At 46.0% G+C, this 19,155-nt stretch overlaps 1 protein-coding gene across 1 annotated transcript in view; it reads left to right on the top strand.

The window, feature by feature from the left end:
* PARD3B (par-3 family cell polarity regulator beta) overlaps positions 1 to 15,533 on the top strand; it is an 868,889-nt gene extending 853,356 nt beyond the window's left edge. Inside the window, exon 23 of the mRNA XM_014546096.1 lies at positions 10,833 to 15,533. Within this exon, the coding sequence (XP_014401582.1) occupies positions 10,833 to 11,190 (358 nt within the window). The 3' untranslated portion in view covers positions 11,191 to 15,533. The remainder of the gene's footprint in view (positions 1 to 10,832) is intronic.
* Positions 15,534 to 19,155: the final 3,622 nt, after the last annotated feature.

Below are 19,155 nucleotides of genomic sequence, written 5' to 3'. Positions count from 1 at the left end.
GCAGGGGAAGGTGGAGAAGTCCTCAGGGGTGATCCGGGCTGGCAGTCACCACTTTCATCCACTAACAGTGCCAAGCGATCGGGGCCAGCGCTGGGCGCCGGCAGTGGGTGCTAGCGGCGGCTCTGGCAGTGGCTCCGGCGCTGGCAGCAGGTGCGAGCAGGGCCGGTGCCTGCAGCAGGTGTGAGCACCAGGCAGGACTGCAGAACACAGGAGCAAAGAATTTTCAGTAACCACCAGAGGCTCACCCTGATGACAGCGACCAGCACCCCACCTTGGTCTGGCGCCCCCGCTCACCTGCTCCACCATCCCGCCGTGGCCGATGCCCACCATATTCCACGCCTGCCCCCTGCACAGGTCATAGCTACCGGTTGTTCAGTTGTTAGGTTATTCGGTTGTTCCGCTGTTTGGTCTATTTGCATATTAGGGTTTTATATAGAAAGATGGCTCCTTCATTTTAAATCACTTCAGCATTTACTTTTAATTAATCCCTTTAAATTAGATGCCTCCCACTTATAAATATTTGCTTTTCTAGGATAAGCTTTTATTTAAATTATTAAAGCTTCGGCTACGTGACTGATTTTAAGAATCAAGATTCCGCCGTGCCAATAGTAGAATGCATGGATAAAATGGGAAAACCATCTCATTATTGGCACACATGCCAGCACCAATCATGACCGAGAGCAAGGCAACACAGAAACAGAAGCGAGCGTGACTGTGCAGTGCTCTCTGAATTGCTCAAGGAATAAGTCAATAAATCAGTGAATTAGAGAAAAAATGGAGGATGGAATAACATCTGAAGGAGCTCACTCATAACAACAGCTTGTCTTGCTGCGTCTTTTTTAAAAGCACTTGTCAGTGGCTCCGGACCCACACATTCGTTTGCTAAAGGGAGTGGAGGTGGGGGCATAGGAGGGGGTGACTGTACAAGAACATTGGAGACAAAGAGAAGAAGAAGTAATGATGAGAGGCATTTCATAGTGCCAATCAGTTTGAGCTATAACAAGCCTTGATTTGCTAACTGCTCAATTTTACCAGCATCAAAGGCAAGATGGAACCCGGGGAGGCTGGGCTGACAGTCGGGCTATATTACAACAGAAGGAGAAAGGACAAAGAATGCTCTCATTTCCATAAAAGGAGATTGGAAAGTAACAGGTTTGTAATGATGTTAATAACCAGCCTTTACCAGCCGTGTAATGAGCAGCCACAGGATGAGGAGACCAAGGCAGGACCGGGCAGCTCAGTACCTAAGACGCTCTTAGTAACTTTTATTATTTGTTGAAAATCACTTTCACAATATAGTTCAGTCACCTTGGTGCTATAACCCCATTTCATCGGCAGAGAATGAAAGCTGAATAGAATGTGATGGTTTTTAGAGTCCGTCTTGCTGATGCTGTCTCCAAAGGGTTCTGCCGAATAATGAGAGGGATTCTGGGTAGAAGGGCTGAGTGGGGCCAGCAGCTGAGCCTTGTGTGCCCACCAGTGCCAGCCTGGGCCTTTGGGACCTGCTTAGCACAGAGGGGAGATGAGGCCCAGGAATTACTCTCCAGACTTTGGTGAACATTATCATGAGGTGCTTCAGTTCCACATCAAAAGCGATACAGAGTCCAGCTGGCGTGGCTCAGTGGTTGAGCATCGACCTATGAACCAGGAGGTCACGGTTAGATTCCTGGTCAGGGCACATGCCTGGGTTGCGAGCTCGATCCCCAGTGTGGGATGTGCAGGAGGCAGCCAATCAATGATTCTCCCTCATCATTTCTCTCTCTCCCTCTCCCTTCTTGTATTAGATGGTGGAAATGGAGACTGGACCCATTGCCTTGGCGCTGGGTATCAGGGAGGTTGTTAGAGTAGAGACCTCCAAAATACACCCACCATGAGTGTGGCTGAAGCAGTTATCAACAGCCACTGTGCCTCCTTCAGTGTGCCTCCTCCCATTGAGGGCGGGACCAGGAAGCTCATGCCACTGTTGAGAGAAGGATGAGGAAGGTTCTTTCCACAGGAAACCTGCTTGGAGATGAAATCAAGTCAGTATCTGAGGTGCTGGTGTCAAAACCCTTCCCACCCAAAAGTTAGGAAACCCAGCACCCATTTTCACATTGGTCCCGTCCATTTGTCTTTTGGCCCCCTTATAAATTAAATACTAATACCAGCACGCTCATTTCTTAAGGCAGCAAGTAAACCCAGAGGTTTATGAAGTACGTTATATCAACCTCACCTAGTCTTATAAGTTTGGGAGAAAAGGTTACCTGATGATAATAAAAATAAAAAGGTTTATGGCAGATCTCATATTCAGACACAAGCAAAAGACTTGCCAGTTATCAGGATTTACATTCGAGAGTATCATATCCCCCCAAAAAAGTAAATGCTCACACAGTCCCCAAAAGAAAACTGAGCTCCCCTGGCTTTACAGACGGCGCCATGTTTTCATTTGAGAGTAAGTGCAATGCGCTCGAAATTGCTTCCGAGTTGGTGGCCACGGGCTTGACGGTTACAGAATTCAACTGCCTTCAGCCTCGTGTTGTCGAATTGCTGTCTTGGGAAGCTGGCCCCCCGCGCGGCCTGCCTGTCCACTAGCCCTGGTCTGCTCTTGCCTGTCCAGTTGAAGAGGGATTTGAGGGCCGTAAGGCGACGGCAGTGAGGGTGGACAGCCAAGAATATTTAAGAGAGCGTTTTCTGGAACCCAGTTTCTGGCTGGAGTGGGGGTGACAGAGGGAGCCTAGAATGCTGGTTTGGCTCATGTGGAGTGTGTCATGCTGGTAGGGCAGCAGCTCTGGGGAGGGATGGTGGTTTCATTTTGTTCCTGTGAGGTTTCAGGTGCTTCCAGAACCTCCGTGTGGAGCCATCCCCACAGGGAGGTCATTCATGTCGCTCTCCTGCTCCAGATCCTACTGCATAAAAATCACATCCTTACTCCCCCACTTGCTGCCAACAGGCACATTGCGAGCAGGTGACAACCAAGAGAGATCAGAGGCTGCATGGTCTAGCTTAGTGGCCATGTGTGTGACCTCCCAGTCGGTTGGCCTGGGCTTGATTCTGGGCCCTGCTACTTCCTGAGTGACCTTGGTCACCTTACTTCATCTCCCTGTCTTTCTCATCTGCAAACCTGGGATGATCATAGTGCCTCTCTTGTACCGCTGTTGTGAGGACCAAGCATGTTACTGTGGAGAAAATGCTTAGGATGGAACTGGCTGCTGTGGGCCCTCGGGAAAGAGCCGCTGTGCGTGGCAACCGTCAAACCTTGGCAAGTCTAAATCCAGCTTTAGAGGTTTGTTCCTGAGCACATCAGGTAGAGTAGCAGAACTCTTCCCAGCACGGCTATTTCTGCTTCTGAATTACAGAGTAAGAGAATTGCCGTGGTAGCGTGCACTCGGGTCTTAAGGAAATTATGGTGTGAAAGCCCTTCCCGGGGACACACACACACACACACACACACACACAGGTGGGCATATATGTAAGACTCGTTCACTGTGGTGCTTGCCCTCGGTGAAGAGGGTTCTGATGATCTAATACCATAGGTATTTATATCAAAATCCTCCGATTGCCCAGGCATATAAATTAATGGCAGAGAAATGGGGGCAGGTAAAGATGTGGCTGCTCTATGATATCTGAATAAGACATAGGCATATCTTATCCATCAATTGTATGTATTACTCTAAAAATAAATAAAGCCTAAATTCATCAGGGAAAAACAGCCCTCACGAACAGTGTGTTTTCTCCTAGAATGTCCTGTCTGCAGGCAGGGACCTGGGCAGACAACTGTGCAGGGCTTCTAAGGAGCAGGCAAACCATCTTTAGAATTCAGGACCCTACGCTCTTGAACCTGTTGGTTCTCCAAGTGTGACCTTGAAGTTAAACCGTCATATCTTGCATGACAATTCGATAAAATCTTCAGCATTGCCGAACCGGTTTGGCTCAGTGGATAGAGCGTTGGCCTGCAGACTCAAGGGTCCCAGGTTCGATTCCGGTCAAGGGCATGTACCCTGGTTGCGGGCACATCCCCACTGGGGAGCGTGCAGGAGGAGCTGATCGATGTTTCTCTCTCATCGATGTTTCTAACTCTCTATCTCTCTCCCTTCCTCTCTGTAAAAAATCAATAAAATATATTTTAAAAAAAAAAGAATTGTTAAAAAAAAAAAAAATCTTCAGCATTTAGAATTGACATTCCAGGACTACTGGAGAGAGAGAGAGAGAGAGAGAGAGAGAGAGAGAGGATTTTAGTGGCCTAACAAGTTATGATGATTTGTTACTTTGGTTGCCATTCTCTTATTTTATTTTTGTTTTTTAATTCTCACCCGAGGATATTTTTTCATTGATTTTTAGAGAAACTGGAAGAGAAAGGGAAAGACAGAGAGAAATATCCATGTGAGAGAAACACATCAATTGGTTGCCTCCTGCACACACCCCGGCCAGGGTCAGGGCCGGGGAGGAGCCTGCAACTGAAGTATGTGCCTTTGACTAAAATCAAACTTGGGACCCTTGGGTCCACAGCCTGACACTCTATCCACTGAGCCAAACCGACTAAGGTGTTGTCATTCTCTTTAAATAAAGTATCTTCTGAGGTTAAAAAGACCATGGGATAAGTATATGCAGTATCACTCAATGGATTTCAGGGCTTTTGGGGGGCCACTCACAGCAGTTTGAGCTTTCTAAGATTCCTTCTCTCTATATATTCTCATGTTACCCCTTTTAGTTCTCCTCAGCACCCACTTTAAAAATCTCGCTCCCCCTCATAAAGAAAATTATTTTAGCAGGACTATTTTTAGGGAATACCTCCCACTGTCTGATAGGATGAAACCTTCTTAAGGGTCATTTTCCAGGTAATATCTGCTAACGGGTTATCTAGGGTCTCATACTAATTACACATGAAGTCTGTTAATAATTGAATTCTTATTTGTGGTTACTGTTGTAAAACATGACAGAAGAAATTAAATGTGAGTGACCAAAATTCTAAAACTGTCTTAAACTGCTTCAGAAATGTCCTCTGAGCACTCAGTCACTCTCATTCCTCTTTCATTTTCTTTGCAAACATTTCCTTGGTGCTAACAAGGGCCAAAGGCATCTGCTGATAAATCAATCTCTTCCCACTCCAGTTCTTAGCAAAGAGCGAGAGTCCGGTCCTCATAACACCATGGGATATGTGAGTGATGAAAGTGGCTTTTCTTTCTGAAATCATCTCTGCCACATAGGCCATCAAATGATCACTGTATTTTACAATTCTGTAAAATCTGCAGAAATCATAGCTGTGTCGTGTACAGTGCGGAGGGCTCTGCTAATCCCGGCAGCCACATTCACGCCTGGTGGAGGAGGAACGCCTGTAACTGAAAATCTGACAGGGAAAGAATTTCCAAACAGACTGAAAGCATCTCTGGCCACATAGTGTGGGGGACTCAAGCGCCTACAAGAATACTGTTTGTGCTGATCTTTTTTTAGCTTTGCCACGTTTGTGGAAGAATCAGAGAGGAAGGCGCCAACATCAGCTCCCCACTAAGTAACCTATACGTGGCGTACTTGAGAGTAACGTGGACTTTCTGCCAAGGGGTACAGGACCTCTCTTATCACCAGCAGTTTTACATCATGTTACCTCCTTTCATTTGAACCCCAAATTTGGTCACAGTCAATTATTACCACAAAAGGAAACCCATAGAGGCTACCTTTGTTTGGCAGTGATTCGCGTGGGTGGTATTTTACAGAAATTAAGAGGAACAGGATTCTGCCCTTTGGGAGCTTTTCCTCGTGGCTTTCACACTTTCTGCATATCTGTTTTCACACCTGCTAAACTCCGGCTCAGCCCTAGATGTTTCTCCCCTGTTATTCTTCAACTTCCCCTGTCCTTCCTCCTAAAGGGGGCTCATTGGATGGATGAAGCGGCGGTTCTTAAATGCAGGCCTGATACACATAGGTGAATCACGATCGGCTATTTATTGCAAAGATTTGTCACTTTTGATAATGTTGCCCCCACTCACTTGAATGTCCTTGTGTTTTTGTTTCGTTTTGTTGAGTGGGAGGGAAGGGCATTCAGTTCCAACAGGAGGTAGAGAAGTTCACATAATCCTAGCCTCTGCCTCTGTTGTGGTTCATATGAAGGTCACCCATCATGTGTGTTCTGGTGGAGAAAAGGTGGGAAGCTCTGTGACAGAGGGGAACTGGCCATGACCTCTACCTCTGGAAGGTTTTTATCTATCCTCGAGCCCAGGTACTTGGAACTGTGGTGCTTGCACCTGGTTTTCACCTTTGACATTGTCTCCCTGAGACCTTTTATTTGAGACCATGGGTACTGTATTTTTTAAACGTTTATAATAAGATGTTCCTAGATTGGTGTGTTCTGACAGTAATAAAGAAAATGTCTTTGCTAGACCATCATAGAAATAATCCTTAAATGATTCTTGAATCACCAATTAGTCATGTTAAACTTACTGGTAAGTCAAGGCAATTAAATTTGAGTCCAAGATTTATTAAGCACCTACTATGTTTCAAGTGCCATGCAAGACAACAGAGATAAGACAGTATACTTTTGTTCTTGGCAAAGAAGGCAAACATAATAATCTGTGCCCTGATCAAGTTTACAGTCATTCTGAGTTGGACACAATCCAACTCTTTTTTTTTTCAGCCCACTGCCCTCCCCCCTCCATGCCTCCTTTTTGAAAAACTAGGGAGTAGTCTTGCCTCAGCCATTGTAGTCACTGGATCTCAATGAGAGTCCACTTTCTCTTTTTATTCCTCCACCCAGCTACCCACTCACAGCCCCTAAACACACCTGACCCTCTGTGGTTATTGGGGATGTTAGTGGGTATTCTCTTTATGCTAAACTCCCTTGAACACATTCACTAGACCTTTATGGAGCTCTTATGATGCGCAAAGGCCAGTGCCAAGCTCTGCAGGAGATACTAGACTATGAGGCTCAGTTCCTTCCCTCAGGATGCTTGTGCTCCAGGCCAGTAGATAATCTAGCCGCAAGGGAGGGGAAGATGATGAGGTGAGAATGATTAGCTATAGTAAGTTCAGAAGAAAGAGGTGTGCTTTTCATTTGAGGGAGAAGAGGAGGAAAAATGCAAGGAGAGATGGGACGATTCAAAATAGCTCATGCCCCTTCATCTATTCCAGTAAGTATAGTAAGTATAGCCATCTCATCCCTCACTAAAATGCTTTTCCAGTGACTCAGTTCACCCAATACTGAGCCCTTTCCCAATATAGGATTGTCTTCCCAAATATAGGAGCATACCTTCCATCCTGCCATAAATTGAAGACTGTTGGTGCCCAGGGGCTGGCTCTCTGACCCACGTCGCCTCTGAGATTCAGCCCCTTCTTTGTTTAATGAAAAGTAGTGACATACCAAAATGGCAAAAGGAGGAAAACCTCATATAAAGAAAGTGATCCTTATTGTTTCTTCACATGTCTGTATCATATAGCTTTCTCACATTTAGACTGAAAGGTCAACTTTCATTATTGCATGCATCTATGTGATTGACAACCGTATGTCTGAGATAGTTCCTGTGAGTTTTCAGAGCAAAATCAGAATCCTTTTGGCCTCAACAGTGAGCCTAATCAAAACTAAAATAAAAAAGTAAATAGTGAAGAATGTGAAAATTTAAAAATATAGATATTTTCATGGCAACTTCCTCAAAGAGTTATATTATAAAGAAAGCAAACATAGGCTTGTTTCTCTTCCCTTAAGTAAATACGATTCCTGGGTGAGATTTTCAGTGGGAAATTGATTTTAAGAAAAACAATAACACCCACAGATGAAGCTCAGGAGGTCACATGGAAAATGAGGGGCCTGGAAGTTCTGATACATCTTCTGTTTGGACCCTTTTTTGCATCAGCATCTTCAGAGGAAACTGCTGCTGAGTTCCTCAAAGTCAACTCAAAGCACTGGTCACTGGGATATGCATTTCTTAGGCCTCAGAATGAGTTGGTTTCTGTGCTTTCCTGCAAATACAAAATTTCACCCAAATACACAATGAAAAGGGAAGCTCAAGATTAACAAGGCTAAAATTTCAGCTCCGTTTTCTTCTACCCTTTTCCTTTCAAATTCCTTATTAATGAGGAGGGCTTTTTTTTCTGTTTAAAAAGCATTCACACATACGCGTGCATGTGTGTGTGTGTGTGTGTGTGTGTGTGTGTGTGTGTGTGTACATTATTCAGAAGCACTTCTCTGTTGTTCTGGAGAAAGTCTATAGAAAATGCTTACTTTTGAGCAAAAAGTTATTATCAACAACAGCCACTCCCCTCCCCCCAATAAAAAAAGACAAATCCTCCTAGCTCCCTTTGAACCTTAAACGGTGTTTTTATAGGCCAGCTCATTGTTTTCCTTCTCTCTGAAAAATGTAAAGCCATAACTGTTGTGATGAGTTCTACAGAGTAAGACGCTTTCCACGATTTCATTTCTTGACAAAGAACAGCTACCTTACTCGGTCTCTGCCACATGTGAGCACACTCCCAGGCAGAGAGCCTCCATGTGAGCACTCTCCCAGGCAGAGAGCCTGCGCTTGGAGGAACAGCATCTTGAACTCTGCCCCTCTGTCCAGGGGGACCCTGCCCTCGCCCTGAGAGGTGGAGGAGTCGCAGGGGCGAGGTGTGGGGAAAGAGATAGCAACTGTCCCCATGGGCACTGTCCTGGTGGCTCTCAGGGTGGCTTCTGCCCTGTCGCCACTTGATCTGGGTTTTCTCTCCAAAAGTAAAAAAAAGTAAAATTAAAAAACAAGGCGTGCCTGTCTTTTATAATGTTCTGTTTTAAGAGAGAAACCTCCAGGGAGAGAACAGGACCCTAAAAGTCCAAGGCCTGGAATTCCTCCTTTCTCTCTTTCCATTTTAAACAGGAAGCATCCAGGCTAAGAGGGCCCGCAGGGAGCGCCGGCTGTGTGTTCATTTTAAAGCAGATAATGTTTGTGTGTTGCAAATGTCAGTGATTTATCCCACGGGCTTAAAATGAGTGCAGAAAAACCACATGTTTCACTTCATGCGGAGAAAAGCTCCAGTAGATTTTGAGGGAAGGCACAGGTTAAGGATTTTTTTTTTTAAGTTTTTCAGAAATCTCCAACATGAACCCCAGGAAATAGAAATGAGCGTGGGGGGGTGGCGAGGGCCTTCAAAATATTTTATGATAAAAGATAAAATGAATGCTGGAAGTTTCCTAAATCAAAAATAAAATTCTCAGGGAGAAGGGAGAAATCCTGGCCCCTCATTTCCCCTGGCTGGGGTGACAGGCGCGATCGTGCCCGATTTGTCACGGGCGATTTAAAATAGAGCGAAGCGCACGGTACTGAATCATCGCCGTTGACGTTATAATAACTTGTACGTAAACAATTTAATTTTTTTATCTAAAAACTCTCACGGACTAAATTACCCCGTGCTCGAAGGCCTATCTGTCATTGTTATACACAGCCAAATTAAGACGTCAAGAAGTGGAGAGAGAATCCTATTGTTCATCTTTATAAATGCGCTCACGTGCTGCTCGGCACCTGCTCGGAGCCCGGCGCTGGTCACGCCTGCGTGGATCTGAGGGGCTTGCAGAGCTGGGTTCGCATCAGCCTGCAGATGACAGGGTGATCCTGACCCGCATGACGGTGTTTGATTAGCCACAGACTCTGTTCTCACAGCGCCGCCATTGCTTTCAAGGCTTCGACCAGCCTGTACGCTGATGTTGGAGAGCTTTTCATTAATTATGATTGTTGCTGTTTTCCTTTAAAAATATGTTAAAAGGGGGGAGGGTAAAAAGCGAGGAGGATCTGGGGCGATGGTGGTATACATGCGCACGGAAGGTCTGTGGGAGTTAAGAGCCGCAAACAGAAGGCATCTGTTTAGCCCCGGGCTGTGTAAGATGTGGTCATGTGTTTGGAGACGGGTTGCTTCTGGGATGGCAAGTGGATCAGAAGAAGCTGTTGTCTTAGCGGAGGATCCAGGCGGGGTCGCTTTCTGTTGGCGTTTGTTCTCGCCCCGGACCTTCCTGCGTGCCTCCCGGTTACGCTGTGTAACCTACAGCTGGTTTGGCTTTTCCCGCGCTGCTACCGGCCTGGCGCTTCTCGGCTTTGCTGGAGGATTGCTTTCATCAAAGTTCCAGGGGAGCAGTTCCCAGCTCTGGGTTAGGACCTCTTCTAGGAACTGGAGAGAGGGGAGGGCACACTAATCCCCACCGGGAGGTGGCAGAAGACCCAAGGGGTAGACCAAGACGGTGGCCATGTAAAGAGCACCAAAGACCGAGGAGAGAAGCGAGGGTGAGCCATGGGAGCCTGACGGCTCCGAGGAACCTGGATGTTTCTGCCATACGTGGGACTGGCTTCAAGCAGGCAGAGGAGGAGAGGGGGGAATGTTCACAGCCTTAGAGAGCCCAGCTCTGCCTTGTTTAGGAAACTAGTTGGCCACTAGGATCAAGGCCAGCCTCAGAGGATTTAAACAAGTGGAAGCATATTTCTCTCATGTACCAATCTGAGTGCACGCAGTCCTGGCTGATCTGATGGCTCCGAGGTGTCAGGGACCCAGGCTCCTGCCTTCCTCAGCCCATGGCTTTCACCTTGTGGTCTGCAATGGCCACTCCAATGGCCACCAGGAAGGAGACAGGGAAGAGGAAGGTTCCCTCTCTTCTGTGTAAGGGCACAGTCACTTCTGCGCACCTCCCATTGCCACACCCACCTGTTCTCCTAAATCCTGGGGGAAGTTCTCAGCCTCTGGGTGGCGACAGTGGGAGACTGGTACTCAGGCTTGTCTAAAGCTTACATTCAAGGGGCTCTTCATTGCCGCTTGGCTTGTCAGGACCTCTATCGTGCATACGTGGGGAATGTGTCTTCAGCGGGGCAGCCAGCCAAGTAACTACTGACATGTGTCTGCTCTTCTCTTTCCAGGGGAGGACCCGTCGATCCTGCAGACTATCTGACAGCAGCACCCCGAGGGCTCTACAAGGAGAGGGAGCTCCCATACTACCCAGGGCCTCATCCCATGCATCCGCCCAAAGGGAGCTACCCCCGCCCCCCGGATCTGAGGGTCGCAGATCTCCGGTATCCCCAGTACTACCCACCCCCACCAGCCCCCCAGCACAAAGGACCCTTCCGCCAAGATGTCCCGCCCTCACCCCCTCAGCACCACAGAGTGCCAGCCTATCAGGAAATGGGCAGGCCAGGCCCCCGAGGAGGCAGCCCAGACCAGTACCCTTACCGGACCCAGGACCCCCGGCAGAAGAACCCCATGACTGCAGCCGTGTAGCCCAACACCATCAAGCCCAGCGCAGCCCAGAAAGGAAGACAGCTAACGTCGCCCTTCCTCAAGGCCTTCTTCCTGTTAAGACTTGTGCTGCGTACAGATTAGGTTTTTTGATTGAGAATGTAACACCTGACTGCTAATTAGAGGGGAAAAGAAGGAACAGGAGTTTTTGGAGGGGAAATGTCGGGAGAAAGAGGAAGGATGGGCCATAAAAACAATACTGCCTGATATTTGAAGTACGTTTAGAACGGTTAACGTCCATGAGTGGCATTTGAACAAGCAAATCACAAAGAAGATACCCTCAGCGTTGGCAACGTGGAGCAGCCACTGCCCTGGATCGTCTCCATGCAGAAGCTAAGCTCCAACCACTGTATTAAGTCGGAGGAGTGGCTGCAAACATGGGCATCTTAAGTGAGTAGTTTTTCAATGAGAAAGGAAACAGCAAGCTTGACTTGTGATCTCCTTGGAACGTTTTCTACCCAGAGGAAGACTGCATCTCTTTACTTGTAGAATTTCTCAGGTTCCTGGTACCATTCATGTGGTATAAGTGTTTCACGTTTCCTCACTTTTGTATAAAAATAAGATGCGAATGCAGTATTAGTGTCCTGGGAGAATGTGCAAAGCTAGTCGGAACTTCCAGAAGGAATCTATTCCAAGGACCACAGTGACCAGGTTGAGGGCTGAAATTCCCGTGATCCTCACCTTTCTTCCTCCCATGTCCCAAGCACAATGGCATGGGGACACGTGGTTTCAGAGTCACCCGCAGGTCTCCTGCCTGTAATTTTTAGAACTGGGGCCTCTGCTTTAAGCCTCCCATTGGAGGACTAGAATGTACTTGAGAAAAAGAGGGCCCATGGACTAGGCCACAGGGGAAGCAATGCCCTGGAGGTGCCAATTCTAGACCCAGTGCCAAACAATGCCATCTGGACCCCGGGGACAGGGAGGGCTGACTGTGGCCTTTGGAGATTGAGAACCAGCAGGTAGTGGATGGTGGTGGCTGACCCATGTGTGTGTATGTGTGTGTGTGTGTATGTGTGTGGGTGTGATTAGTGTGATTAGCAGTATGGAGAATAAAAGATAAAAATGCTTTCTGGAAAATTTGATGAATAAGGGAATAATAAAGGGGAAAAAAAGAAAACAGAAGGGATGGGAAGGGAGAAGACACATTAAACTAGGTCATTCTGTATCTGCTGTATTTCATTCACAAAAGTCAGGACAAGACCAAGGCCAGGATGGCCAATTGGGAAATGAAGGTCTATGTTTTTGAAAAGCTGAACCCCACATCCAAGACCCATCCCAATTGCTTTTGAGCTTTGCAGCTATTTTTCCTTTTTTTTAATAGAACATCTAAAACTTACAACTTGACCCAAATGAGAATGCAAACAAAAGACTGAGCAATGGTCAAACCTGGAGCGGCAGACATACTTTAGGCATTTTCACATTCCTTCTTTATTCCCTCCCCAAAATAAAAATGTCTTGAGTTCAATTTAGAGGTATTTTGGTTGATATATTAGAATATCTCTGACTGATAGGATTTAATAAATTATAGTATTATTGAATATATAGAGTATCCATCTAGCCCAGTTTAGTCTTATTTTTTTAATTTAAAATAGAGTTATGTTACCAAGAATGATGTGACTGCTGGTTTTAGATTTAAATGGTGTTACTTACTGGACTTTAAGAGGTATCAATTTCTAAACTACAGTTACTTATGGCCCTCTTGAGAATAGACCTTCAAGATTTTTTTCCCTCTCTCATCTCTCTTAAGCCTTTAGATCCTTTGCAATTTGTGCAAAGAGGTTGAGGATCTCCAGCCCTGCTTACCTGGAGTGCAGGTGAGCTGTAGGGCTTCCCTGCCCACATGCTGAATGCTGCCTTCCCCTCAATCTAAATAAACCTTCAAGAAGAAAGTGATAAGGTGATGATAATGCAACTTGGTTAGAAGCATTGAAAATCAGCTCTTCAGTATGTCCCATAGTTTAACCAAATGTCTGTGGACTACTGGACATAGACCAGCCAGAAGGCGGCTTCTGGACTAAGGCCAAGACTCACAAGAGGTCGCTCAAGGGAAGTAGCATGAAGAGAAATTCTCTGTGCATTGGAGGAGTGGTCCTTGTAGGAAGAAAGCCCATATTTTCACCCCGTTGCCGCCTTGTGAGTACAATACCCCCTGCAGGCAGGCTCAGGGTAAGTTGCTCCAAGCATGGTTTTGTGTTGTATACACAGTAAAACAGCTGCTAATCCTGAGAGGCAGCCAATGATGTGAAGGTACTATTAAGGTGAACCACAAAATGATTATAGCAGTTTTCTCTTCTTGCCTGAAGCATAACACATGCCCCGTTGACCCTGCCCGAAAGAACCCAACATTATGTGTACGACAGAGGTCCCGTCAAGCCAAGCAACAATTAAGAGCAGCTTGAATGTAAGGTTTATAAATGCCTTTGTACCAACCCTCACCACCCCGAGGTTACAGAACTCTCCAGTATTTAAGGGAACAGGTTGTTTAGAGTATTTAGAAGACCAGGCTATAATCAGTAGGTACCCAGTAGCAGAAAATAGTTCCCAGTTTAGGGCCTTGGAGAAACTCAACCACGTGTCTCTTTGTATCTCAGAATGCTAATACCATCAAACACACACACACACACACACACGCACACACACACACAACACAACACACAACACACAACACACACACACATACACACACACACACACAGCGCCCCCAGGAATGATGGCACAGGGAGCTGCAAATCCATCGACATACACCCACCTGACTCGTGATCTGACTGCTGGGTCATTTATGCCTTGAAAATGATGCTTTTGGCTTCAAGTCACTAGATATTTGAAAGGGCTCTGTTTTTGTCCCTTTTTACAGGAGTAGAGAGATGAAAGGGAGAAAACCACTGAAAAAATTTAGATGCAGGAGAATTTAGTCCTCTGCCAGGGAGAGAAACACAATATTTCATTAGCCTGTCGTGTCATTGGCTGTGGTAGTATCACTCTTGGTACAATAATTGCTCCCCCACTATATCAAATCAGTAGATGAAAGGCAAGCTCAAAGGAACATTTACTTAAATCACAATTGAGTAACGAACAAAAATTGGAAAAAAATTACTGTGAAGCTCATTATTCTTGGATTTTTGGGTCTGTATGCATTAAACACCCCCCCACCCCACACACACACACACACACATAGGACATCATGGAGCAAAGATCCTATAATCAAGAGCATGGTGAGATCCACAGACCCACGGTCACAACTGCCTGGTAGAAGAGATTTGAGACTTCACTGTAGCTTTATTTTTGCCACCAAACTCAATAAAAGTAAAACATGGCTCGTTATTTATTCCAAAGATTCATGAACTGCTTACAGTAAACCTATTTTTTGAAGGAAGTCTAGCTAGCAACTTTTGGAGTTGTCATGCCTAGGGTTCGTAGGCGTAGAGATCAAGCCCTCAAGAGCATTTATCCTCCTAACCTGTAACCACCACATGTATTTTCTTCGGAGGAACATCCTAGCATTTTAGGGGGATAAAAAGATCTGGAGAATTTGGTGTGGAGAGGAATGTGTGTCTTTAAAATCCCCATCAGTATTAAACTCTGAAATCCACAAAGAATGGCCTTCAACTTGGTGCAAATCGGGCGGACACCTACTGCTTTCTGAGTCCATGCACAACAGAAAGTCCAGATTTAGCACAATTAGGCAGGAGGGAGTTGGGTTCAGAAACAGCCCGCAGAACTATTTCTCTGCACTCCCAGTTCGCACTGACTTAGGTAGAAATGATGCCACAATGAGACCACAAAGAGGATTCTCCATAAGATACCCCTACAAAGTCACCTTTCCGATAAAAAGGAGAATAAAAGTTAGATATCTAAAGTAAGCCTAGACTCTCACACGCAGCTACGACTTCTAAGTGAAACTCTTTCTCTCTCCTGTCCTAAAATAGTAATAGAATCACTCACCGCCTGACTTACAAAGATGGGCTTAACTACCAAGCCGAGTGGAGAGTGAACTAACCCCAGACTGTCCTGACTCAGCTCTTTGAGAGAGTTTTGTTCCATCTATGCTGACTGCAGTGCCGTTTACTACTGGAACATAAAAACAAAACCTGCTGTTGATGCAGTCACTTTTTCTAGTGTTTTCCTGTGCTTCTGTGATACCAAGTCTGTTCTGAATATAAAATATGTGAATCATATTTTTGCATATGAGGGTGGAGAATAAATTCTTTACAGACTTTTTAAAACGAATCCATTTGTACCACAGAAAACATTTTGGATGTTGTTATATATGAATATACAAAATTTTCTTGTTTTATTTTGCATTAAAATAAAGCTTTATTCAGTCAGTAAAATGTCAGAGTCTTGGTTTTCTCCCACCACCGGTTTTAGGATCTGATGAATGAATGGGTTGGTCTGGTCCTGCTTACCCTTGAACAGCAATGTCACAGGGCAGAAGACACAAGGAATAGAGTTCTGTCACATGCTGGGCTCCCCGAGAAACAGATGCTGAAATGAAGGTGAGTCAGCAGGATGCCTATTTGGGAGCACACTTGGGTTCAGTGTCTACAGGAGGCAGTGAAGGAAGCTGGATGGGGCAGAGGGAGAAGCTGAACTGCAATGCACTCCAACTTGGGCCTCAGCCAACTACACAGGGAAATTTGGAGCTACAGTGGCCCTGCAGAGTTGTCCCAAGTGGGACAAGGGAGTTAGGCCTTTATCCCACTGTGTTGGTCAGTGGATATGGGCCACCCCTGGAAGGAGGTGTGACCCAGGACCAGGTGAGGCAATCCCCAAACAGGGCCGACAGCAGGAGGTCATCTTTGGGAGGTATTCACAGCGATTGGTAGAATAGTTGTCTATTGCTGAAATGGGGTCAGGGAGTACATCAAAGCATCCACGACAACACCCAACACTGTTGAACTCTCATGCTGGACACACTCTTTCCTTGTCTACAGAAGCATGATTCTGAGTTGATTCTCCTTGAGACCATCCCTGTATTGGCTTATTCTCAGGCCTCCCCACACTCTCTCTTGCATGTTCATCTATAGCCAAGGTTTCCACAACCGTCTCTAGACCTATTTGCTCACCATCGCCAACTCAGACATGTCTCCTGAGCACTTGGGTCTCCCCTTTCCTACTGGACATCCCCACCTGGACTTTCCACAGGCCCTTGAACTTAACATGCCCGCACTGGAACATAAGCTTGTAAAGAAACCTGTGTCATATGACCCTGTCCTGGCCATTGGCACCACCCTGTTCACAGTTACAAACCAGACCTGGAAATTATCCTTGCCTTCCATTTATAACTCTGCCCCTCCCCCCGGCCCCTCCCCTCTGATGTGATGCAAGGCCAGCAATTTCATCCTGCAGCTCTGTCCAATGTGCCCATGCTTCCTGACACCCTACCACACTTGGCTCAGCCTCATCACCTCTCACTTAGCCTCTTCAGTGACCTTTATGTGGCTCCTCTCTCTGACTGTGCTTCCTTCTGACCCATCTCTATACTATACAGACCCACCGCATGCTTTGGTAAATAACATGTTATTGGAACACAGGCACTCCCATTCACTTATATATTGCCTAGAACACTCTCATACTACAACTTCAACCTCTGCTCGGCACAGCCGGAGGAATTTTTCTGACATGGAGACCTGACCATCTCTCTCCAGAGGCAGCACAGTCTTGTTGAAAGGACACCAGCTTTGAGAACAGGCAGACCTGGACCTAAAACAAGAGTCCACCATTAATTAGTTGCATGACCTGGGGTAAAATACTTACCTCTCTAGGCCTCAGTTTCACCATTTGTGAAATGGAACTATACATCTTATGAAACTATTTTGAGAATGTATTCACGTCACAAAAACAGGAGTTCTGGAGGCAGTTTGAACCAGCTCCCAAGAACCTGCTGTCAATATCTCTTCCCACCCCCATGTTCAGTGATGTCACATCGGTAGCTTGAAAGAGACCATCCCTGTGTTGGAAGCATTTACAACACAGAAATTGGCATACTCTACAAATCAGGACTTCTTCCCTCTGGAGAGCCCAGTTGTTAAACATTTACCAGCACACCACTGTATATAATCTCTCTCTCTCTCTCTCTCTCTCTCTCTCTCTCTCTCTCTCTTTCTCTCTCTCTATCTATCTTTTCCACACACACACACTCACTCCTTTAAACCCTTCTGGATGTCCCTACTACTTTCAGCTTAAAGCCTAAAATCCAAAGCCCTGATAAATCAGTCCGCTGTGATTCTCCCTCCTCATGTCTTGTTGCTCCTAGTTTTATATCTTGTGCTAATGTTATTTCAAATTACTTCTATTTCTTTGAACCAGGCATGCATTTCACAGCTCCATACCATGACAACACACAGTAAGCATACTAGTAGCTGCCCCTGCTCCAATGCCCTGTGTCCTGTGGCTCCACAATCATCCTGCAGGTCCCAGATAAAGTGGTTCTCTCCCCATGAAAGATTTAAAGGCAGAAATTGGAGATGGCTCCCTTGTATCCATCCCACCCTCTTACAGCAAGAGTTACTATGGGCCAGAGGTGCTGAAGCTGGAGACCACACTTCCCAGAGTTCCTCGCAGCTTGAGTTCACCAGGCCCACCTCTACCAATCAGCCAAACACCTTGAGAGAGGGAAGTGAGGCCCAGGTGTGGCATCTGCTGGCAAACACAGTAGCCGAGGTGTTTGCTTTTACTGCACAATGTCCAGTCTAACCTCCTGGGGATCCCTAGGCTGTGTGAGGGTCATGTTAGCATGGATCACAGCCGAGGCAAAGTGATTCTGTTGCCGATAGTTGGGGCATTGGCTTCTGAGGGCCTGACTTTCTGATCTCCGAAGGATACCAACATCAGTAAGCCATATTGTTGTTCTGAGATTTATTCCTGGAAGCCCTGCCTAGAGCCTGCTCCTCCAGCCCTAAATTTTGCAAATGCCTAATTCACCACATTAAATCCCTCTCTGTTTAAATCAGCTAGAAGGGACTCGGTTATCTGCAACTGAACCCACCAAGACACCTTCCACAGCCCTCCTCTCGAGACCCACTTGGTAATTCCATCCAGTATGTTACCAAGATACTTTCCGCAGGTCCTCCATAAAACTTTTACTGCCTCGATTACAGTGATTAGTTTCCACGTCTGTGTGGCCTGCTACGAAGTATCGGATTTGCAACACATTGCCTGGCTCTGACTCTGTGCTCAAGACATATTTGCTGAATTCATTTGAATGAAGAAATGAGGTGTGAGGATTCTTTTTCTGAATTGCTGCACTGCTGACGTTCCATCTCACAGCTCAAACCATAAATCTCAAAGCCCTGTTGTTAAAGATCGCCTGGTATTATTCTCGAGGTGAATGGTGTTAGCTCACGTGGGCAGACCAGATTTCAATTTAAAACATGAAGCAGGCTGGGAGCTTGTAAATGCAATGGGTAATGCATTATTTAGAGAGTAAAGAGAGACTTAAGCAGAGAGAAAATGTATTACTTACAACCTACTAAGATGGAAATACTTTTAGTGACAGATGATTACTATTATTATTGTATAATTCCTCGGATTTGAGGCCCGTGCTTTGCAATCACTCGCATTACTTGCTCCTTTCAACAGCTGTCGGCGGTGAGCTGATCGATGGCTCCCTGACTTTCCATAAGGAAACTGAGTCCTGCGGACGATGGTACTGAGATAAAGATTTAATGAACGCTATTTAGGCATATCCAGGGAAAGCAGAGATGGTTTTGTAAGTGTCTTGACAATTGAGCTGTCTCCTCCAGCAGCCATGTTTATCCTCAGTAACCATTGTTTACACTCCATGCTGACTCTTCCATGATCCCAGCAATGCTTGATTGTCATATAGTCAAAGAACACCAGGTTCATACTTATCTTACAGCTGAAGAAAATGAGGCGTGAAGAAGCCAACCCGGTAATGCAGGGCCATCCAGGGGAAGAAAAGCCAAACTTCCTTTATTTATTATG

Source organism: Myotis brandtii, unplaced genomic scaffold (genome assembly GCF_000412655.1).
Source record: "Myotis brandtii unplaced genomic scaffold, ASM41265v1 scaffold43, whole genome shotgun sequence".
Lineage (NCBI taxonomy): Eukaryota > Metazoa > Chordata > Mammalia > Chiroptera > Vespertilionidae > Myotis > Myotis brandtii.
Note: the sequence above shows the minus strand (reverse complement) of the source record. Positions and strands in the feature narration are given on the sequence as shown.